The sequence below is a fragment of the Cyprinodon tularosa genome, unplaced genomic scaffold (genome assembly GCF_016077235.1).
Source record: "Cyprinodon tularosa strain WSP-4 unplaced genomic scaffold, ASM1607723v1 ctg880, whole genome shotgun sequence".
Taxonomy (NCBI): domain Eukaryota; kingdom Metazoa; phylum Chordata; class Actinopteri; order Cyprinodontiformes; family Cyprinodontidae; genus Cyprinodon; species Cyprinodon tularosa.
Window position 1 is genome coordinate 64,598 of NW_024039652.1, and position 24,663 is coordinate 89,260.

At 40.0% G+C, this 24,663-nt stretch overlaps 1 protein-coding gene and 2 long non-coding RNA genes across 3 annotated transcripts; all 3 read left to right on the forward strand.

Annotated features, from left to right (window-relative positions):
* The first annotated feature begins 1,741 nt into the window (after window positions 1-1,741).
* On the forward strand, window positions 1,742-3,299 carry LOC119775612 (immediate early response 3-interacting protein 1-like). The gene is made up of 3 exons (XM_038273657.1): window positions 1,742-1,911; window positions 2,068-2,169; window positions 2,994-3,299. Exons 1-3 carry the CDS (start codon window positions 1,821-1,823, stop codon window positions 3,047-3,049), a joined length of 249 nt encoding a protein of 82 aa, XP_038129585.1. The 5' UTR covers window positions 1,742-1,820; the 3' UTR covers window positions 3,050-3,299.
* Window positions 3,300-10,171: 6,872 nt separating this feature from the next.
* Window positions 10,172-11,354, forward strand: LOC119775599. Its single transcript, XR_005279676.1, has 5 exons — window positions 10,172-10,414; window positions 10,513-10,576; window positions 10,781-10,834; window positions 11,042-11,068; window positions 11,174-11,354. It is a non-coding gene; the product is annotated as an uncharacterized LOC119775599 (long non-coding RNA).
* A 2,093-nt stretch (window positions 11,355-13,447) lies between these two features.
* Window positions 13,448-19,923, forward strand: LOC119775600. Its single transcript, XR_005279677.1, has 4 exons — window positions 13,448-13,482; window positions 13,572-13,735; window positions 17,535-18,072; window positions 19,859-19,923. It is a non-coding gene; the product is annotated as an uncharacterized LOC119775600 (long non-coding RNA).
* The last annotated feature ends 4,740 nt before the right edge of the window (window positions 19,924-24,663 follow it).

A 24,663-nucleotide genomic window follows, 5' to 3' on the forward strand; every position in this document is an offset into this window, starting at 1 on the left:
TTCTTTTAATTCAATTCAATTCAGTTTATTTATATAGCGCCAATTTCACAACACATGTCATCTCAAGGCACTTTACAGTCCAACCAGATCATACAGTCAAATTGATTCAAAGTTTTCTATCTAAGGAAAACCAGTTGATTGCATTGACTCAAATACAATCCCTCACACTAAGCATGCTTGTAGCGACAGTGGAGAGGAAAAACTCCCTTTTAACAGGAAGAAACCTCCAGCAGAACCAGGCTCAGTGTGAGTGGCCATCTGCCGAGGCCGACTGGGGTTCAAGGAGGCAGAAGCAGAGATACAAAAAGCAGCTGTAAAAGGCGGCCCCGTCCAGGAAACACACAGCCAGGCAGATAAGCTCCGAGCCAGCTCCCATGCCAGAGGACGAAGAGAGCACATCCAGCCAGTCACAGCCAGAGAAACAGGACTACACTGGAAAACAGGCAGATCTCCAGCATCTATAAACAAGGGTGTTGATGGAAGCAGCACAGCTGATGTTTCTCTCCAGGATGGAGTCACGGCCAAACAAGAACAGACGAGGAAAAGCTACTCTGAGGAAAAGCAGAGAGAGCAGAATGTTGGAGATTGAACTAACAGATTCTGCAGATTGAAAGAATAGAGACGGAATGATGAAATGGGGGTCCCTATGTCCTCCAAAAGTCTGAACCTATAGCAGCATAACTATAGAGATAGCTCAGGATAACCTGAGCCACTCTAACTATAAGCTTTATGAAAAAGGAAAGTTTTGAGCCTAGTCTTAAAAGTAGACAGGGTGTCTGCCTCACGGACTAAAACTGGTAGTTGGTTCCACAGGAGAGGAGCCTGATAACTAAAAGATCTGCCTCCCATTCTATTTTTAGAAATTCTAGGAACCACTAGTAAACCTGCAGATTTAGAGCGAAGTGCTCTGTTAGGAAAATAAGGAACAATCAGATCTCTGATATCAGATGGAGCTTGGCCATTTAAGGCTTTATATGTGAGAAGGAGGATTTTAAATTCTATTCTGGATTTAACGGGAAGCCAATGAAGAGAAGCCAGGATAGGAGAGGAGATTTTAACGTCTTAATACATGGGAAAATACATTTCCAACGTTTACCTAATTATTCATTAACATTTTTGCTGTGTGTGTTTTCAGTGCAGGAGACATAACAGGGGCCAAAACCATTTCTACAGGGGGACAATCAACCACGCCATTTCCAAATCTGTTGAAGATTATTTCCATAACTAATTAATTGTTTATGCCATAAGCAAAAATTGTAAGCCTTTAAAATGTCATTCAACTTTTAATTAGACTGTAGGAAAACAACAGTTATACCATGATTTACTTTCAGGTGATCGTTTTTACTTTGGTCTCAGAGATGTTCAAAGCTTGGTATATAGTAATAGAACCTAACCCAGCTTTAAACTTTACAGGTGTCTCATTTGTTCCTTGGTCTTAATCATGCTGTTTGCCTTTTATTTTTTTCTGAACCTCTGAGGCCTTTGAAACATTATAATGAGGCTGAATCTATAAGGTAGATTAGGGGAATTTATAAGCACAGTGGATATAAACTATAAAGGGTGCTGATTACAAATGGATTCAACACTTTAAATCTTTATATTTTTACATTAAAAAAAAAATATATATTTCCCTTTATTTCAAAATAGCACAGAAAAAAAATTACTGACTACAAATGCTTGTACAAACTGTAACCAAAGAAAATGCGAACAGAGACGAACGCGATTAGACGGCTGGGAGTATTTCCCATTCTCGGCCACCGTACTCCACGTCATAGGTAAATAGAAACGGCTAGGCTGCAGGGAACTGCTGGATACCTACTATGGCATTCTCTTTGTACTCTCTAATCCAAGCAGCCATTCTGTGTATTAACGCCGTTGCTGTTCTACACGAAGAAAGATTTCTCAGTAAAAGTAAGTAGCTCGGAAGCAAACCAGCTGCCTGTAGCTGTTAGCTAGCCGGTGCTAGCCTCCTAAACAGGATGTGATCGCTTATCTTTGTGACCAGCTAGCAGGATGCTACAGAATCATAACCTTGTTTGTTTCGGTGTGTTTCTCCACCTTGTTTAGTCGGCTGGGGAGTGGAGCAAAGTGTTGGGGGGTTCGGTGATGAACCAGGCATCAAAGTCCAGCTGATGAACCTGATCCGCTCCGTGAGGACAGTGATGAGAGGTGCCTGCTCCTTCTTTAAGCCACTTAGTGGCTCTTTTAAAGAGTTCCATTAAAATTATACATAATATATTTAATCATTTGGATGAATATCGTTGATTTTTTTAAATTTATTTATTGTAAGGATCTGAAAGATGTATTTCTTCAGAAAAAAAGACTTGGCTAATCCGAGCCTGGGATTATAAATTGGCAGCAACATGTAGATAACCCAGAGGTTTAATAAAAAGCATTTGCTGTATCTCTCTCCTATGAACAATGTCATTATTTAAATTAAATAAAATTTGGTCTATTCGTCTCTATAGGTTTAGACAACAGCCCTCAATGTTTTTAAGCTTAAAGCTTTACGGAAGTGAAATTTAAATATAGTGAAGTCACACAAAAAAGGTCTGTGTGTGGCTTGGTTTAAAGGAAAAGTCCGCTCATATTCAGAATTCAAATTTATAAAAGTACAGCCCACTGCTCCCCAAGGTGATGGGTTAAATGCAGAGGTAAATTTCTCCATTGTGAGATCAATAAATCTAATAAATAATACATCTTGACATGCTGGTAAACAAAACATTGGATTATAAAGTGATTTCAGCAAATGCAGTGTATACAAAAATACTCGTTGAATTAGCATTTAAAACCCAAAACTCCCCTAAAGGGTGTAATAAACTGAACTGAATTAAAGGGAGATAGATTTCTATTTGTTCGATAAGGCAGCTAAAAGCTGGAGAGAAAAAAATGTGCATCCTGATCATTTATTAGACCCAGGAACTTATACAAGATCTCCATTGAAGGTGTTAATTGTTCCTTTAAATAATGTCCTTATCCATGTCCCCCTGCAGTGCCGCTTATAGGAGTAAATTCAGTCTGCATCGTGCTTCTACTTCTGTTTGGATGAAGAGCAGTGAATCAAGTTTGGCCAAACCCGCCTCCTGCCGTCGCTGAGGAACCACTCTGACGAAAAATATCTTCCTTCAAATGGGATAAAGTCAATGATTAGCTAATTACTTGTCTTACAATTTATTGTCTGAGATTTTCGCTCACAAAGTTTATTTAAACTCACAATTGCTGGTGATAAGTTGTTATAAATATTGTTTTTTTTTGTAACAATGTTTAAGAATAAAAGAGTTTTTCAGATCAGAAATAAACTGTTTTAGCTTTTCCTCTTTTCTGTCCATTTAACTTTGAAGATATATTATGTGTGTTATTGTGAAGTGTAAACAGAACCATAGAGAACAATAGACAATTTCAACATGTCTAACTGCAATTTCAGCTCCAAGTTGATTTGAATAAGTAGGTGCTTATATCTTGTCACTGGAATATTTCACCATTTCTGAAGGTGAAACTGCTCTAGCTTGTTCATGTTGGATGTTGTTGCTTATGAACAACATTTTTTATGTTTAACCAAAGATTGTCATTCGTTTTTTTAGGTCTGGACCTTTGACTCGGTCATCCAAATGATTCCCATAAAACTACTTAAGTGTTGCTTTAGCAGAATGATTTGACGATTTTCCTATTGGTGGAAGATTAATCTGCATCCCAGTCTAAAGTCTCAGGCAGGCTGAAACAGGATTTCCTTCTGAATCTTAATCTCTCTTCAACTTTGACCTGAAAAAATCCCAACAGCATGATGTCACCACCGCCATGTTTCACTGTGTAGGATTGTTTTCTTAGGGTGAATGGGTCTGTTAGGTTTGCCTGAGACACGGTTTTCCTTGGTCAAAGTTAAATATTAATTTTTATTCCAAAACATCTCGTCTGGACAGCAAGGCCAACAAAGACCCCAATGACTCCCTATTACTAAGGGATGGGCCGGTTCTTTCGGTTTAATTTGCATGTTTTCTAAGCCATATCCAGGCTTTGTTGGGCTACTCTATAACGCTGGGATCTCAAACCTAATCCAGACATTTTGAATTGAAAAAGCTCCCTGGATGGTAAGGGAAACATCTTCAAATTTGGAAAACAAAGTCCTGTGGTTTGTTTTAGAATTTCTTTTTTTTTTACTTTTTTTGGAATATCTGTGACCAGGATGACTGAGAATCTTCACCAGCATTTTGGAAAACTATACTTCTCATTTTGGAATTAAAGAGTATTTGACAAAGAGCTCTGCCACTCCAGGGTTATCTTCCAGGGTCTCTGCTACTGTCTGAAAATGGCTGGGAAAATCACCAGAGACCCCACTCACCCTGAACACACACTCTTCACTCTCCTGCCCTCTGAGAGGCGTTACAGAAACTTACTATGGACTAGAACCACCAGGCACCGGAACAGCTTCTTCCCCACAGCTTTCACGCTCCTGAACGCCTCCTGACACTATAAGGACTGTACTTCTCAACTATAGCTGTATATAATCTGTAAATCTTTTATCTGCTATTATCTGTCCTATATTATAACCCCACTAATTGTCTTGAATAATCTGTGTTGTGTTCTGCGTCGTGTACAGTGTGTACATAAATCGACATGAGCTAATTTGTTGAGCTGCTTCTTTATTCGGCAGATACTCAGAATACAGTTACAACGTGAACCGTCACTACGTATGTCCAACTACGTCATGCGTGCTGTATCATGTGACTATGTAAACGAATCACAACGTTATATGTAAATGAGGAACGGCATTCATAAACAATACATTCTGTCAGAATGTTACATCCCCTTCCTTTTAAAGGTATAAACTACTGTACATAGAAGTGGAAGATGTTGCACTAGAGTGCTAAGTATTCCAAACTAACACATTTTACAACAGGTTATATGAAACGTCTGAAAAGCTTGATAGTGTGAACTAGAAACTCAAAACTGTCACCAGGCGAAATATACATCCTCTGAGTATGCGCATAATCATTCAGTACATCATCACACATACCACAGAGATCTTAGTATATAAGAGAAAAACACCAAAGTGGTTAACTAATTATAGAGGTCTAAAATGTCTCGGGGCCTAACCACACGGCCAAATCGTGTGTGGTATGTGATCGGCACTGGAGTGGCTGGTGTTGGTGGTGTGTGAGCTGTTTCTTCAGGTGTATGCTGGTTGCTGGAGTGGTCACTGGGTTGAGCAAGGGGTGCTTCTCCAGTGTCCATGAGGTGGCGGCGGTTTCTCCTGTACTCAGCTCCTTCTGGTGTTCGAATATGGTAAGACCTGGCAGTATCAGCTGGTTGAACAATAACGGCTAGTTTCCAATGTCCGTGTACCTGAAAACGAATATTTTGTCCTGTCTTTAGCGGTGAAAGCGGTGTTGAAGATCTGTTGTAGTATTTCCTCTGGTGGTCCTGACGGAGGGTTCTTCTGGTGCGAGTGTCCTGACAACTGACGACTCTGGGCTTGAGCTGCTGATGCGTGTTAGGAATAATTGAGCGCAGGCGGCGACTCATGAGCAGCTGGGCTGGTGTTTTGAAGTTATCCACAGGTGTGTTGCGGAACTCCAGGAGGCTCAGATATGGATCCTTATGATCAGCTTTTGCCTTCTGTATGAGCGACTTGGCGATTTGCACAGTTTTTTCTGCCAAACCATTGCTCTGCGGGTAGTGTGGACTTGAAGTTATATGTTTAAACTCCCATGCGTCTGCAAATTCTTCAAACTCCTTGCATTTGTATTGGGGGCCATTGTCAGAGATCACAGTTTGTGGAATACCATGTCTTGCGAAGTGTGCTTTAAACTTGTGTATTACTGCGGTTGCGGTTGTGCTGGACAGCTTGTCTAACTCGAAATACCTGCTGTAATAGTCGACTGTGACTAGGTAGTTCTCGTTGTCCAGCGTGAAGAGGTCAGTGGCAACCGTTTGCCATGGCCTGTCAGGGATGGGGTGACTTATCATGGGCTCTTTGATGTTTGACGGTCTATATTCTAAACATATAGAGCATTTCTCAACCAAATGTTCAATTTGCTGGTTCATCCCTGGCCAGAACAAAACGTCACGTGCACATTGCTTGCACTTTTCTATGCCCATATGCCCTGTGTGGATTTTGGACAGCATTTCTGCACGTAGTGACGTTGGTATTATTATTTTTTCCCCTTTAAACAGGATGTTGTTCATCTGGGACAGCTCGTCTCTGTAATTCCAGTACTCTGTAATGCTCTTGGGGCATTGCTTCCTTTCCTCAGGCCATCCATCTTTGATGGTCCTCTTTAAGAGCGTTAATTGTGTGTCCTTCTCAGTTTCGGCTTGTATCACTTTCAGCTTAGCATCACTGACTGGCAGGTTGCTATACACTGTATGTACTTGTAAGTCCATGCCTTCTGAGAGACTGTTGTCTGGATCAGGTAGAGACTTTCTAGAGAGGGCATCTGCAGGCGGAATGTCTTTACCTGGCTTGTGGGTGATTGTGACGTCATACCGCTGCAATTGGAGGATCATTCTTTGCAACCTCGGGGGTGCTGCAGTGAGCGGCTTGCGTAGAATGGACTCCAGTGGTTTATGGTCACTTTCCACTATGATGTGTCGTCCGTATGCATACTGGTGAAAACGCTTGCATCCAAATAAGATGGCATAGAGCTCTTTCTCGATCTGTGCGTAATTCACCTCACTTTCAGTGAGTGACCTGGAGGCATAGCCAATGGACTTTCACTCTTGCAGCAGAGTTGCACCTAGACCGTGCTTGGATGCATCAACTTGCAGTCTGAGTTCTTTACTGGGGTCATAGTATGTGAGGATTGGTCCAGGCTGACGTGTGATTAGCTCTTTCATGTTTTGAAAAGCTCTGTCGTGCTGTGTGTCCCAAACGAACTCGTTCGACTCCTTGAGTAACTGGCGGAGGGGGGCATTGATGTCTGATAACATGGGGGCAAACTTTGACAAGTAGTTGACCATCCCAAGTATGGTTTCCAGTTCCCCTTTGTCTTTAGGTGGCTCCATATTTCTGATGGCTTTTATCTTGGCTGGGTCGGGCTTAATGCCGTCTTTTGTGATCAAGTGTCCGAAATAACTAACCTCTGTGGCGCAGATAACGCTCTTGTCAGGATTAAGTTTGACTCCTTTTTCACGGGAGCGCTGCAACATTGCACGTAGGTTTTTATCGTGTTCCTCCTTGTTCTTGCCGTAGATGAGGATGTCATCGACTATGGCTGTGACTCCATTTAGACCTTCATAGGTCTCATCCACTTTGCGCTGAAACTCATCTTGTGATGACTTAAGTCCAAATGGTAAGCGCAGAAATCGATACCTGCCGAACACAGTATTAAAGGTGGTTAGCTTTGAAGATTCTTCAGTTAGCTTAATTGCCCAGTACCCAGATCTGGCGTCCATTACACTGAAGTAACATGCTCCTGCTAGTTTGCATGTAATGTCCTCTAGTGTTGGCAGTGGATAGTGCGGGCGCTTTATCACTTTGTTGAGATCTTTGGGATCTAAGCATATTCGCAGCTTGCCCGTGCGTGGTTTTTCTGTTGCGACCATCGAGTTTACCCATTCAGTCGGTTCTGTGACTTTGGTGATGATCCCCTGTTTTTCCATACTTTTCAGTTCCTCGTGAAGACGGTCTCTCAGTGCGATTGGAACGCGTCTTGGCGGGTGTATTACTGGAACTGCATCAGGGTCGATGTGGATGGTACATTCACCAGGAAACAGGCCTATTCCTGTAAAGACATCAGAAAACTCCTCCATGATCGACATGCCTGGGTTGTTTGAGACTGACATTATCAGCTGTATTAGCTTAAAGTCAAGACATGCTTTGAGTCCTAATACTGGCGGTGCAGCGGTGTCGACAACATGGAATTTCAATGGCAGTTTAATGTCTTTGTAACGGCACTCGATGCTGCACTTCCCTTTCACTGCTAGCGGTTCACCTCCATAGCCATAGAGGGGGCGTGATGAGTGCTCTATGGTGTGCTGTATTCCTAGCCTTCTGAAGACGCTGGTAGGAATTACATTAGCTGAAGCACCTGTGTCCAGTTTAAATTTGACTGCAGCTTTAGTGTGGCCAACATGAATGTCTGCAAAAACCTGCTCTCTGTCGTAGCAGTCGTGTTTCTGTGTTACCGCATCAATAAAAAGATCTTCCTCATCTGTCAACACGTCTTGTTCCTTTTCATATACTGCATGCACGGTTTTCCTCAGTTTTGAGCGGCATACTTTGGCAAAGTGATTCCATTTGTTACACACTTTACACTGCTTTCCTTTTGCGGGGCAGCTTTCTTTTGGTGCATGCGCCTTATTTCCACAATAGCCACACGTGTTTTTAACTCTTTTGTCACCATCAGCTTTGTTGAAGCCTGTTGCTCCACCATTTCCTCTGTTGGAATGGTGCGGCTTCCATGGCGCTGCTCTCGGCGGCTGTCGGCTAACAGCATGTACTGACTGTTCACTGCTGCCTGATATGGTTCTGAGTTGTTCTTGTGCGACTTCATGAGAACGTACAATGTCTATTGCCTTATCCAACGTTAGATCTGATCCGGCATCAAGCAGCTTCTCTCTAACTCGTGGGGAACGGATCCCAAACACGATGCGATCACGTATCATTTCTTCGCTATTAGCATAACTGCAATCCTTTACTAGCAGCCTCAAATCCATGACGAACTGTTCAAAAGGCTCGTTTTGCCCTTGTAGTTTTTCATTAAACTTATATCGGGCGAAAATGATGTTGCTCTTTGGCATAACATATGCTTCGTAGTGATCATAGTACGTTTTTAATAACTTATGTTGGTCTTCGGTTAATGTCCATGTGTTGAAAATGTCCCTGCCTTTTTCTCCGAACCAGAGGAGGAGGTAGCTGCACTTCTTGTCTTCCCCCCTTTTTCTTTAGAGGCCCTGAGAACATAAGTTCGACATGTTGCTTGAACTTCCGCCATGCGTCGGGCAAGTTTTTTGCATCCCAGTCCATGCGGGGCGAAGGTACTCCTGAGGCGTCCATCTTTCGTCGATAAGCCTTTTATTCTGACACCATGTTGTGTTCTGCGTCGTGTACAGTGTGTACATAAATCGACATGAGCTAATTTGTTGAGCTGCTTCTTTATTCGGCAGATACTCAGAATACAGTTACAACGTGAACCGTCACTACGTATGTCCAACTACGTCATGCGTGCTGTATCATGTGACTATGTAAACGAATCACAACGTTATATGTAAATGAGGAACAGCATTCATAAACAATACATTCTGTCAGAATGTTACAATCTGTATATGGGGTGGGCAGTGGATAGCACTGCTGCCTTGCAGCAAGAAGGTTCTGGGTTTGATTCCTAGTCCATGCTCTTTCTGTATGGAGTTTGCATGTTCTCCCTGAGCATGTGTGGGTTCTCTCCTGGTACTCCTCCCACAGTTCAAAAACATGACTGTTAGCTTAATTGGCTTCTCTAAATTGTCCTTAGGTGAGTGTGTGAGAGAGAATAGTTGTGCGTCTACGTGTTGCCCTGAGATGGACTGGCGACCTGTCCAGGTTGTACCCCGCCTCTCGCCCAGTAGACAGCTGGAGATAAGTGTGACAGAAAATGGATGGATGAATCTGTATATAGCTTCCTTATTTATTTATTTATTTATTTATTTTAAATCCTCTTACAATTACTCTGTTTATGTATATATATATATATATATATACCATCTATAGTCCATGCATAAATAGTCTCTGTACACATGTAAATAAATATATCCTGTATAGCACTTCTAGATAGATGCAAAGTCTACATTTTGTTGCTTTGTACTTGTGACATAATGACAACAAAGTTGAATTCTATTCTACTTCTCTGATTAATGCTCTCCTTAGATTTCACACGTGAACTTTTTTTTTTCCACCAACCTTCTGCTGTTTTAACGTAATTATGTAACGTAAAATATGTACATTCTAAGAGTTACAAAGTGGTTAAAAGTCATACAGACTACTTTTATTATTGAGAGGCATATGCAATTAAGGGTGCTGATGTTCGTTCTTTAGAAATGTGCGACTTGATGTTTAAAATCCACACTAGAACTGGTTGCTTAAGTTGAAGCCTACTATTGCATCGCTTTTGATTCATTATTCTCGAAATTCTCTACTTGTTTTGTCTTAACGCGCTTGCCGTAGAACCAGAGGCGTCCGAAGTCCAGAGAGAAGGACCTCGCTGCAGCAAACAGAAAGGGGCGGGGACGGACCTTTCCGTCAGTCCCATACCTTATTTGGAAATGGGACTATTGCATTCCGGAAATGAAGGGGGCGCTATTTTCATAATCACTAGTATAAATGCCTTAAAGACGCGGGGTTAAGAGGAAAGGAAGAAGAAAGAAAGAAGTTTGAAAAGTTTTTGCACTGGTGTTCGGCACACGATCCATAATGCAAAACCCACAAAATCAACAAAAGGTAATTTTACCTTCTTAAAATTTTTTTCACATAGTAAATTAATGCGTTTTCTAGATTCAGTTTTTTTAAGAAAACCTTCAATTTGTCCTTTTTAAAAGGTCCAGAGAAGAACTACAAAAGGAGAGAAAGCGGAAAAAAGTTCATGAGAGGGCAAAATGTGAGGTAAGCTGTAGCTAAAATTCATCACTTTGTTGTTTTAAGTCATAGAATTTGTATTATGTCCATTTACAGTGTACTTTTGTTCTATGCTTATTTTTTTAAGTCTGAAAGAAAATCAGTATAGAAGAATTAAAAGGGTTGAAGCAGTTTTGATGTTATTTGGATTTGCATTCATCTTTCACTTAGAACATATCTGTATTTTTACAGACTCTGTGTGCTGATGACCACACCTATGCCAAAGGAGCCGAGGCACAAATTGAGGTTCATTTTTTAAATTTACACATAACTAGTAATTTTGATTTGTGTATCTTTATGTGCAAATGAGACTAAAACCCTAAATGATTTTTTTTTTTTTTTTTTATTAAAATTCATTATTTGGACAACTTTTTTTATATCATTAGAGATGAAAGGATAAGATACTGAGAGATATAAAGTATTAATTATTGTTTAATGCTCTTCACCATGCAGGTAGAAAGGATACCGCCAATCTTACAGGTAAGATTCATTCATAATCATATGTATCACCCATTCTTCCTGTATTACAGTCTTGCAATGCACCTGTTTTTTATTTTGTTTGTTTTTTTATTTTTTTATTTTCAGATGCGGAGGAGAGGAGAGTACCCTCGTTACTACTGTGATGGCATACCTGGACTTTGCCCTGAGTGCCAACATTGAATTCAAAGAAAATATAAGTTGCTTTCCACAATCTGTCACATATTGTTAGTTTTTTTTGTGACATGCCATTTGAAATCGTTTCTGATAAAGAATATTTACCTTTTGACTTGTGCAGTCCTCCTTTTTCATAATGTGTTCTTTCAATATTATTTACATTTTTGAAAGTTCCTTTTGTTGTAGCTCAGTTGATTTACATCATTTAGTTTTCATAGAAATGGTGTCGTTTCCACAAAGTTACATTGTGGCTGTAATTTGTTGGAGAGACAGTAGAACCAATAAAGTAGTTGTAAATATATTGTAACAGCGTTGTTTGACAATTGGAAAATTTTAAATGCAAGCAAAGCTAATAACTTGCAATATACAATGTTTCCTATACATTTTTGAACAATCACTGGAATCAATACAAATTTTCTTTACAAACCTGACATACAGACAAGTTGTTTATGTTTTAACAGTTAGAATCAACTTGTTTTATGTAATAAAAAATAAGTTGCAGAAACATATTGTTCAGATACAAACATAAGATTAAACGAGCAATGCGAAGGTGTAATCAGGGTGGAGGTGATGGAAGCTCAGGTGAGGAGCAGTTGCACACATCAAGCTGGACTTTATGAAGGGTGAAGGACTTGAGACCGGCGCCGTTAGGCTGGGAGGGAGGCACCTGAGCAGGTGATTGGCTGAGCAGGTGAGATGAAGACAGACTTTATTCAAAAAGGTTTTCATGTAGAATCAAAGATCATTCTCTCTGGTGGTTACCAGTACAGTGTCTACTGCCGGGATCAGAAAGTTGAAGATTATTGTCAAATGAACTTTCTAAAACCTACTTTCTGTGCGAGTCTTTCCAGGTTGAAGCTACATTTAAGGTTTTAATTAATCACTTTGGGTTTTCCTACAATTGGATATTCATGTTTTTGGAGTGCAGTTCATGAATTTATTGATATTGATAAAATTAATATGGTATTTCTAAATGGAATAGTGGGACACCAGTCAGTTTACTAGTTGAGCTGGAGTCCTTATAGGAGACATTATGGTCAATAATGATAATAATTGAGCCAGGTCACCTGCAACCAAGTATATTCTAGTTACCGAATGGCACTTGTTAAAAGTTCAAAAGTCCTTTGGTTTGTTTGTAAATTATATTCACAATGAGAATAATAAGAAAAAATATTTGGCAAATAAACAGCAAAAGTGCACCATGAATGGACGTACTAAGTTGGCCAAAATTGTCGACTAAATGTTTTACAGACCAAACCTCTTTTCCATCTAGTTCTTATTAAATAAGCCAAAGGCTATTATATTTTAGATTTTAACTTATTTATTTTAAGAGTACCGTTCACAACATCAAAATATATTATTTGAACTTCAGCACCAGCATGTATTTGTTTATATCTGTTTTCTTAATCAGCGATGGACTGGGGATCTGTCCAGGGTCAGCAGCCTTCATGACCCCACTTGAGGATAATTCATAAAAATTAATGGATGGATAAATGTGCTCTTAATGTAATGTACATTTGTCTCCAAAATATTTATTTTATTTTTTATGACTTTTGTTAGAGATATATAGGGTGTAAGGATAGATAAATACATCTCCATAATGATTCCTTATTGTTGCTTATTTTAGATTGTTTGTTACTAAGATAATTTTAAATAAAGATTTCAAAATAAAAAAGGGACATACCACGTGACAGACATGCCACGTGACATATCACGTTTTGTAGCCATTTCTTTACTGTTTAATTTGTATTTTTAATGTTGAAAGTGTTCTTGGGTGTTTTGAAAGGCGTTGTCAAATAAAATACGTTATTATTATTATAATTATTATGAAACGGTCGGTACAGAAAATAGTGTCACTAGCGCCCCCGTCAGTTCCGGAATGAAATGGTCCCATTTCCATATAAGGTATGAGACTGACAGTGGTCCGTCCCCGCCCCTTTCTGTTAGCTGCAGCGAAGTGTACTTCAGTCCAGAGCTGTGGCCTCCGAGCAAAAACAGTCTAACCAACATGGGAAACGCGCGAAGCTTTATTATTGCGCCGCTATCGGTTGGTTGTTTGTATTTAGGTTACATATACATTTACCGCTCACATAAGCTGCTAGATAAGAATGTGCTAAATAGCGACAAACTTCCAAGTTTAGTGTATCTTTACATGAAATACCTGAGCAGAGCTGTAACGCGCAGGAAAGGGCAGCTGTATGCGAGGCGCGCGCCGTCGTTTACACGGTCCTCAATTGCAGGTGAGCAGCATGAAGAAAGCTGTTTAAAGGAAGAGCAGGTAGCTGTGGAACATTTACTTTTCAGATGGTTTGTCTTTGCTTTTTTTAAGGCTGGACGGATCCTTGCTGAGGAGATTCTGCTGCGCAGCAGGATATGGTTGGGATTATCCGGACACCGAATACAGAGACATCCCGCTGTGTTTCCCGGAGGTTCTGTGCTCCAGACTCATGCTCATGTTGTTAACTGATCGCAACTTTAGGCTCAACCCAGCAGGTACGAGGAAATGTCACAGTGGACAAACTAAATCAGGAGTGGGCAACTCCAGGCCTTCAGGGCCTGTTTCCTGCAACATTTAGGTCCATCCTTGGTCCAACACACCTGAATCAAATGGTTGAATTACCTCCCTAGTATGCAACATGCAATCCTTTTAATTATCTATATACTTAATACATGTGTGTTAGGTCAAGGAGATATCTAAAAGTTGCAGGATACAGGCCCTCCAGGACTGAAGTTGCACACCCCTGGACTAGACCATTAAAGGAGTATTCAATAAACGTTGAACCTGTTAAATATGTTTCACGTTACAAACATAAATATCATGGACTATATGGATGTTTTAGCAAACCAGACTAACAGAAAGAAGGCAGTGCAGTAATTTGCAACCCCCCCCCCATTAGAAAAAAATAAATATCACGAATGCTGTGTATTCAGTTCCATTTATGCACCAGAAATAAAATCCAGTCCACTTTCATGTTCTTTTAGTATAATTCAGCGGTCCCGTCTCAGGGGTTTGAAGATGGAGAAAAGAAGGCAACAGCATTAGGACAGCATCAAGGAACAGAGCAGACAGGTCAGAGATTAAATGTTGAAGATAAAACGAGGGTTAAAACAAAAAGTGTTTAAATCCTATCACAAAGTATTTAACTAAGTAGCATTTTACTCCATGATCTGAAAAAAAAAAGATCTGAAATTCGTTAAGACATGGCTTTGCACCTGTACCGATAATATAAGCACCAAAGACAAGCGCTGCATGTCCAAGAAACTGGTCAGAGAAATCTGTTCTGATTTGATGGAACTGGAACTTATTGGGAATATACAAGGGTTAGCAGTTCAAATTGTACTGCAAAGTGTTTCTATGGTCTTCCTTTGTTGAGAAAAAGCATTCCAAGCACATTATGTTGTAGCCACTGAATCTCGAAGCAGGAATGACGGCATGTTCACTGTTAATGGGATTAATGTAAATAAGGGGACCTGAATACAAATACAGTGAGGAAAATTAGTATTTGAACAACCTGCAATTTTGCAAGTCATCCCACTGACAAATCATGGAGGGCTTTGACATTTTCTTCTTTTTCCGGAACAACTCCTTGGTTATCCTGGCTGTGTGCTTTAAATCATTTTCGGGTTGTGGATGGGTCTTCCAATACTCTAAATTAAGGAAGGAGGTTGTTCCTTCACCTTAATACAGTGCAGTCGTCCTGTGCTGAAAACCACCCCCCAAAAAATGATGCTTCCACCCCTATGCTCCACAGTAGTGATTGGACATCTGAAGCCAGTAAAACTGGGGCATGTCTAACAAAGCCCTGCTTTAATGCTTCAATTCAATTAGGTTCACAAAGCATGCTTGTAGTCCCAGTGGAGAGGAAAACATCTCTTTTAACAGGAAGAAACCTCCAGCAGAACCAGGCTCAGTGTGAGCGGCCATCTGCTGAGGCCGACTGGGGTTCAAGGAGACAGAAGCAGAGATACAATAAGCAGCTGTATGTGTGTTTCCTGTCCAGGAAACACACAGCCAGGCAGACAAGCTCCTAGCAAGCTTCCATGTCAGAGGATGAAGAGAGCACATCCAGCCAGTCACAGTCAGAGAAACAGGACTACACTGAAAAACAGGCCGATATGGAACATCTATAAATAAAGGTGCTGATTGCTTGACCAGGAAGAAGCGATGCTACGCATTACTGTTAACATGTCACTGCTTATTTTCTCGTGTCGGATTTCAAAGTAAAAGTGCAAAGAAACTTTCCGCTTTGTGGGTTGTTGTAGGTAGTTGGGTTACAAATCAGCAGAGATACAGCAGCATACAGTATAATAATAATTACACATGTATATAACAAAAACCTTTTTTTTTTGACAATATTAGACACATTGCTGTTTACTGATTTTTTAAATATGAGGGCTGTCATAATGTCTGTGCTACAGTAGATGTCACTAGTGAGCAATGAATGAAGCATCAAGTAATGAATCTTTAGGTATGAAGGCTTCATTGCTTTTTGAGGCTTCATTTTGATCACTACTCCATAGTAGGGGTGGTTTTTTTGGGGGGATTCTGCATTCTTCTTTCTACAAACACAGCAAGTTTAAATTAGACCATAATGTTTGATTTTAGTCTCATCTGACCACGTAACTTTTTCCTATGACTTCCTCTGGATTACCTCAATGATCATGAGGAAACTTAAGACAAGTCTTGAACTGTGCTGACTAAAGCCATGCATGATTTTAAACCATGATGTCTTAGTATATTACCAACAGTAACCTTTGTAACGGGGGTCCCAGCTCTTTTCAGGTCATTGACCAGCTCCTCCTGTGTAGCTCTGGACTGATTCCTCACCTTTCTTATGCTACATTCAGACAGCAGGCTGCAGAGGCAGCAGATGCAGCAGATGCAGCTAGTTTACATTTAAAGTCAATGGTTGATGTGCATTAAGGCACAGCAATAGGTCCCGCTGAGCAGCTGAAGCCGCACCTTGAGAGCTTCTGAGCAACTGAAGCATGCAATGTGCTTCAAAAGCAGCAGCTGCTGGATATGGAATAATTTAACTTTTGCTGCTCGACGCCCCACATCCACCAATCAGAGAAACTGATCTGGGAGCTGGCAGGGAGAGACACACAGCACTGCTGATGAAGATCGCTATGGTCACTGCTCTGAAACAGTTTATGAATGTCTAAATTAACTTAAAATGTAGAAACTTGCCGGCAAAATATGTTAAATTTTATCATTCTGGTGCCTGCAATTTGGATTATGTATGTGAAAAACACCTTCCAATCGCAGCGAACAGTAGTGGAAAACCGCAAAGAGGCTGGCGGGCCAGAGGCTGCTGTAGAACGTGATTCCTAGTGACCGCGCACTGCCGCTGTACAGGGGTCTGAGCGGCTCTGACAGCAAAATATTTGAAGTCAGGATCGTAATCTCGATTAACTGACTGTGCAGATGAAGTTTTCAGGTGGACTTTCTCACTTAGCATATTAAAACTACTTGTTACCCATTTATAACAGCTAATATAGTAAAGCCGCGGCAGATGCATCTGGGCACATTTATTGGACGTCGGATCTTAAGGTGGACAGGCATCAAAAATGAAGCAGCAGAAGCTTTTTGCTGCTTGCAGTGCTTTCGGTCTGAACTTAACATTATTCATTAAAATAAGTCAAGCAATTCTCTCGATTTCATCCGCCACTGTTATTGGCAAAGAAAGGATAAGGTAGCTCTGCCCAACGTGCATTAGAACTAAACTTGTACAAGCTTTAAAAATGAAAAGCGTGTATTTACTGCTTCTGCTGCTTGCGGTCTGAGCATCAGGATCTTCTTCCAGTTGACGCTTCTTCCTGATTCGGTTCTCCCAGTTTCTAATAATTTTTTCAACAGTATAATTTTTTTCACCAAGCTGCTTGGCAGCTGCCACTAATGATGTTAAGCTTGACACAGCTTTGAACGTTTTGAAGCAGAATTGTCACTGAGAAGTGTTTCAAGCGCACTGCTGTGAGCGAGGCCTTGTAACATTCAGACTTTGTGTCGAGTTTCACAGTGAATTCGAATAATATGGGCGTTTCAATCTACTGAAGTATTTAATTGCATCAGAGTCAAGGCTCAAACCACAGATTTTTCCATTTACAGTTTTATTTAAAGAGGAAAAAAGTTCTAGTTTAGAATAGCTTCAGAATAGTTTGCTACATGCACATAGATCTAACATAGATTGAATTATATGTCTGTATCAGCATAAAAAGGTAGTAAATACTCTTCCAAGGAACTGCGGGAAAGGATGACCCTGGCTGATTTCCATTCGATCTTCTGTTCTAGGTTTGACTCGTGTGCATCAGAGTTTGAAAACCTTTCTACCAATCGATGAGGTGAAGAAAGGTCCTTTTATGCTGCAGGTCAGAATCAAAGGATATCGGAAGACTGACTCAGGAGTCGAGGTGGGCGTCTGTTTGTCTGTTACATCCCGTTCTGGATGCCCTGTGTGGGAGAGCGTCCTAACTTTGCTGTCCAAAAACAGGCTCCATAGACACTTACTGAGAAAAAAAGGCAAGTGTGACCAATATGACAGTTAGCTATGACAGTTTTATATAAAAATGAAAAAAAAAAACTGTCCTGTGTGTGTGAGGACATTTGGATGTTCTTGTTCTAGAAGAGCAACCAAATGATGAAGAAAACATAAAGCGGGTGGAGGTCAGAGTTCCCAGGACTACCGGCCTGCAGTGCTTGTGGTCCTTCACCGACTACTCCCCACATCGCCTCCTCTCTCTGCCAGCCATGATCTGTGGTCTAAAGACTCAAACAGCACCAAGGTTCTGGATGATGTCGGTCTGCTTGGCCGAAATAGAAAAGCACAAAGGTAGGACATCAGTCAATCTGTGAAAGTAGAGTAATAATCTGTGGGCGGAAAAGTGATATAAAACTGTAACTTCCACATGCTGACAAATCTTCCACATGCTCACAGGTTACCTGTGGAGTACCACAGGGATCAGTGCTAGGACCAATTCTCTTTACTTTATACATGCTCCCAATTGGTAGAGTTATTAGACAGCATGGGATTAATTTCCACTGTTATGCTGATGATACCCAGCTATATCTGTCTATAAATCCAGATGAAGCTAACCCATTACATAGATTACAGGCATGTCTTGAAGACATAAAAACCTGGATGACTCTTAACTTTCTGCTCAGAAGTTATAGTCTTTGGACCAGAGTCTCTGAAAAAGAAGCTGATTAGCCAGTCACTTCATTTGGATGGGATTAAACTGATTTCAGATAATAAAGTAAAAAATCTTGGTGTTATTTTTGATCAGGACCTGTCATTTAAATCCCATATCAAAGAGGTTTCTAGAATATCCTTCTTTCATCTGAGGAATATTGCAAAAATTAGAAATCTCCTGTCCAGGGTTGATGCTGAGAAACTAGTCCATGCATTTGTTACTTCAAGGCTGGACTATTGTAATTCTTTACTATCAGGAAGTCCACAAACTGTAGTTAAAAGCCTTCAGCTGATCCAAAATGCTGCAGCCAGAGTTCTAATGAAAATTAAAAAGAGAGATCATATCTCGCCTATCCTGGCTTCTCTTCATTGGCTTCCTGTTAAATCAAGAATAGAATTTAAAATCCTCCTTCTCACATATAAAGCCTTAAATGGCCAAGCTCCATCTTATATCAGAGATCTGATTGTTCCTTATGTTCCTAACAGAGCACTTCGCTCTCAATCTGCAGGTTTACTAGTGGTTCCTAGAATTTCTAAAAGTAGAATTGGAGGCAGATCTTTTAGTCATCAGGCTCCTCTCCTGTGGAACCAACTACCAGTTTTAGTCCGTGAGGCAGACATCCTGTCTACTTTTAAGGCTAGGCTTAAAACTTTCCTTTTTGATAAAGTTTATAGTTAGAGCGGCTCAGGTTATCCTGAGCTATCTCTATAGTTATGCTGCTATAGGCTTAGACTGCTGGAGGGCATAGGGACCCCCATTTCATTATTCTGCTTCATTCTCTCTCTGTTCTCCTATTCTGCAGAATCTGTTAGTTCAATCTCTAACGTTCTGCTCTCTCTGCTTTTCCTCAGGGTAGCTTTGCCTCGTCTGTTCCTGTTTGGCTGTGACGTCATCCTGGAAAGAAACATCAGCTGTGCTGCTTCCATCAACACCCTTGTTTATAGATGTTGGAGATCGGCCTGTTTTCCAGTGTAGTCCTGTTTCTCTGACCGTGACTGAGTGGATGTGCTCTCTTCGTCCTCTGGAATGGGAGCTGGCTCGGAGCTCGTCTGCCTGGCTGTGTGTTTCCTGGATGGGGCCGCCTTTTACAGCTGCTTTTTGTGTCTCTGCTTCCGTCTCCTTGAACCCCAGTCGGCCTCGGCAGATGGCCGCTCACACTGAGCCTGGTTCTGCTGGAGGTTTCTTCCTGTTAAAAGGGAGTTTTTCCTCTCCACTGTCGCTACAAGCATGCTTAGTGTGAGGGATTGTATTTGAGTCAATGAGTCAATGCAATCAACTGGTTTTCCTTAGACAGAAAACTTTGTATCAATTTGACTGTATGATCTGGTTGAACTGTAAAGTGCCTTGAGATGACATGTGTTGTGAATTTGGCGCTATATAAATAAACTGAATTGAATTGAATTAACTGTCCTATTGTGTCTCCAGGTGTTGAAATCCTCACAGCTCCTACCAATGTCACCGTTCAGTTTAATGAGACTGAGCCAGAGTCAGGAAAAATAACAGTCAGGTTCTGGGACACCAGCAAAGATTTGGATCAGTCTGTTGACAAAGACCTACGTTTCCAGGTGCATCTGCAAGGACAGAGCACCTCTCACATGATGGGACTGATTTCCAAGGTTTAATTACGGTAACACGGATGATTTAAATTTTTGCATTTTTTATTTCTTCGACTTGGTTAGTTCTGTTTTGGTCTGAACAACACTTTAAATACTCCAGTTTTCCATTAGGCCATCCACCTCTCTCACATGCTTGTGTCACATTCTTTACCAAGTTGCTTCAGCTGTTTGAGGTTTTATTTCTGCCCAGGCGCCTCATGTTTGAAGACAGAAAAAGCCATCGAACCCAATATTTCACTCTCAGGTCTGCATGTGTAAAAATTAATGTGTGGTAAAATATGTAGGCCTCTGACCTGTTTTAAGAAATTGCTAACTAATTGAAGAACATTATAAAGAATCCTGAGCATCCTCTTCCATCAGACTGCCGAACCACAGAGATGGCCAACGTACTCACTTTCCATACTTGAGTAAAAGTACAGATACTTGTGTTAAAAAATACTCTGGTAAAAGTGGAAGTACACAAGTAAAAGTAACAAGGTACAGGCTGTAAATTTACATAAAGTATAAAAGTAAAAGTAGAAACCACTTTTTTCATGTCGTTGCCTACATTTTAAATGGATGTCTGCCAATAGGACTAGATCTACGTTGTGTTCATTTTAAATCATCTCGTCGTCCATGCTACTATTCTAACGCCACCGCCACCAAGCTGCAATGATTTGCCACGAATGAATACCGCAGAATCTGTCGATTCATCTTGTAGTGGTGCGTCAAATTCAACGTAGATTCCCATCCAATTAGATTGAATTTGGTATTGATGACGTGAAAAATAATAATGGTAACTCCATTGAAATTATTCAAAACTAAAGTAACGAGCCAATTTTTTTAAATGTAAGGAGTAGAAAGTACAGATATTTGTGTAAAAATGTAAGGAGTAGAAGTAAAAATTTGCCATAAAAATAAGTAGTAAAGTAAAGTAAAAATATCAGAAAAATCTACTTGAGTACAGTAACAAAGTATTTGTACTTCGTTACTTCCCATCTCTGCCGAACAACAACAGAGTATCTTCAACCAAAGGCTTCTCCATAAGTCAAACCACTGCAGAGGATCCTTTAATTCAATTCAATTCAATTCAGTTTATTTATATAGCGCCAAATTCACAACACATGTCATCTCAAGGCACTTTACAGTTCAACCAGATCATACAGTCAAATTGATACAAAGTTTTCTATCTAAGGAAAACCAGTTGATTGCATTGACTCATTGACTCAAATACAACCCCCCACACTAAGCATGCTTGTAGCGACAGTGGAGAGGAAAAACTCCCTTTTAACAGGAAGAAACCTCCTTAATCAACATCTGCAACCTGTTGAAGAACCCCTTAAAAATATGAATATGAATACCTCTCGTAGTGTGGACAATTCTCACTGTGATTGCAGCACAGCATTGCTGAGCTCCCAGGTGAACTGATGATTTTCAACATTCAAGGCATGTGGTGCTTCTGACCCTGGTGGACCACTGACAGCATAAAAATTGTACCAGAGGAATGACTGCTGTATAATTCTACTAGTGATGGGTCCATGTCGAGCCCATAGAACGAAACACTATCGGTGCACTTGTCGTTTCAAGAAAGTCATGTGACCAATACAGGAGTTGTCTCTAAATGACCGACTTACTAAACTATGTGTTTGAAAACGTATCTGTCAACATGATGCATCTGCTTAAAAAAATGTCTCATATTTTGCTGTTTATCATTAAAATGATCAAGAATTTTGGAGCAGCCTAAAAGGAATAGGTACATTTCAGCCGTTGCTGTTGTTTATTTTCATTTTCTTGTGTCATCCTGTTCCTCTCAGTTATCACTCAACTTATCTGAATTAAAGTTCATTTCAAATTGACTCTTAGCTTATATACCGTTTTTACTATAGTTAATGTTTCAAAAATATGATTTAAAATCCTAGTCCACAAGCATCATTCATGTTCCCCTTAATTTTCACGTTATGATAGGCTATATGTTTACACTGTTTGTATTACATTGGCTGTATCTAAAAATACCAAAGATATTTTCAATTTAAACTTAGATATGAAATAATACAATATAATCTACAATAACTTTAATTATGTTGTTGTGCCGAAGCCATTTTTTTGGCAGTATAGATATGATTCAAATTAAAAAACTTTCCATGTAGGAAGAAAGCCAAAAACACACAAATAACAGATATATTTGTAACTAGTGTTGCACCGATGCCATTTTTTCACCCCGATAGCTGGCTGTGCAGTATTGGCCGATACGGATACCATACCGATACCATCTGTTTTAAATTGATGTGTGTGTGTATATGAAGAACTGCATACTACTTTGATTTAAATAATTGCCATCATGGCTTTGTAAAGCTACTGCCTACCTTCGTGAAGCAGGAAAAAGACTAATACAAAGTGAATCCAGTAGAACTTTTTATTACCTACCTGGAATGGGTGACAATAGTTGAATAAACTTTTGGCTCTCAAAATGGTATCGGTGCCCTATTTGTTGGTACTCGCGATACCGATACCATAATTTTAGTGCTGGATTGGGGCCCCGCCCAATACTGGTATTAGTGCAACACTAATTATATCATTGTACTAGGTCATCAAATTAATTAAAGCTACAGTGTGTAATTTTCAGCGACATCTAACGTCCAGACTGCAGACCGCAGCAACATGAACATCTCCCCCCCACCGGTTCTCCCCCCCAACAGTACGGCGAGCGTTACGGGACAAAATGTCTTCCACGACGTTCGCATCACCTACCTTCTCAAGTGATGAGGTTTGTTTACATAGATAATTTTACAGATAGTATTTCATTAGTCTGTGTAGGGTATAGATTTCATGTAGACTTAAACAACTTGCCGTAGTTATTTTCGAGCGTAATGGGCGATCTTGCAATCGCTAGTTTGTTGGCTCTGCGCTGCCGTAGCGCAAAGATGTCGTCCTCCATGGCTGCGAGACCCGCTCCTATGTAATTAGAAATAACGAATTCTAAGGCATTAAGGTTAAGAGGCTGAGCTCGTAGATGATTATAAATAACATAGTTATGTATAATATATTACATTTCTGACTGTATATCCCTGTAATTATTACACACTGTAGCTTTAAGTTTTGTCTGTCAAATAGGCTTCCTGTAGTGTCTTTAAATGTCCAGCAGGTGTCAGTATTCTGGGAGACAGTATCAACGCACTATCAATACAGTTTGGCAATGTGATGAAATGCTTCAAGATGCTTCATGAACCCATCACTAAATTCTACTCATTTCCTAAACCTCCAACACTGCACTAGTTTTTATTAGTCACTGATTCTGTTTTTTTCTTCCTTACCGACTGCCTGAATGGTTATCTGGAACCTGAAGCTGCCCTGAATTTCATACAGGATGTATGAAGGAAAGGTGCATCAATATTATTTTTATCTGAATGTTGATTGGAGCTGCATCTTTTAAGATTGTTCATCTTAAATAAAATCTTAACTTCTGATGCTCTCTTTAGGTGCTGTTACTGCATTTTAATAGGGGTGGGCTCCAAAGTACAACTGGGCCATTTCAGCTTAGTCTGGTGCTGTTTTTTTTTAGCCTTCTCCACCCCATGCATGTAGCACACCTTCTGCTTCTAATAGGCTGATCAAATGCCTGCTTCTACCTTTCCTCTTAAATTCTTTAGAAGCAGAAAAAGTTGTACCTAGTGTTTCCCATCACTTTGTTTCATGATGTTTACAGACTCAAAAATAATACAGTCTGAATTGCATATGATACAGCAGGTTTGAGGTAAACACTAATGTCATTAACCAGTTACTATTTTAGAGCTTTGTGCATTAACTTCAGTTTTTAGCTTTTGGTCGCTGGAAGTCTGATGTCAGCACTCCCGTCGGCTCCTATTTCAGAAAATTATGCAGGTAGACAGCCCAGAATAACTGAAACATATTAGACATACAGAAATACATTAAGGCTCTTAAACTGAATGAAACTAAAAGATTACTGGCAAGGTGCACAATGCTTTGTACTTGAACACTATGAACTTCCAAATCTCTAAAAAAGAAAAACTTAATAGTATTAAATATTAAAATAATACTAAACTTAATAAGTAATAATTTTCTTGTTATAACAAACTCCTAGTATTTTATTGGGATTCCATGTCATAGGCAGGGGGAGATGAGGAAGAAAATTACCAACCCAAAGCCCTTTTATGCCAGTATAAACTGAAAACTGCACACTGAGTCAATGCTATTAGATCTTAATGTTCTGTCAGTAACAGAGTTTTTACTTTTAGATTATATTTCAGCCAGTTTGGCAAATCTGAACTGTAAGTTTTGTGCATTTCTTCATTTCCAGGCTCAAATTCAACATCTCTTGTAAAGAAAAACATAGCCACCTATTTTCTTACTCTGCTCCAACTATGTCTCTCTAACACAGATGTTTAGATCTAGAACATTTAGTTTCACCTCTGGCTATATGTTTAAATTTGCTGTACTTCTTGAAGTCAGACCTCTACACTTGTCTATGCTCTTCTGCATAGGTTTCCCTTCAGGGTTGTGTACACTGTAATCAGCTTCACCTTATCCACTTGCAGAGCTTTACTATTTCTACTTAGGAAATGCATCTCCACAGGCTCCACTATGTTTCACTCTGAGTGTTTTATTCATAGCAATGGG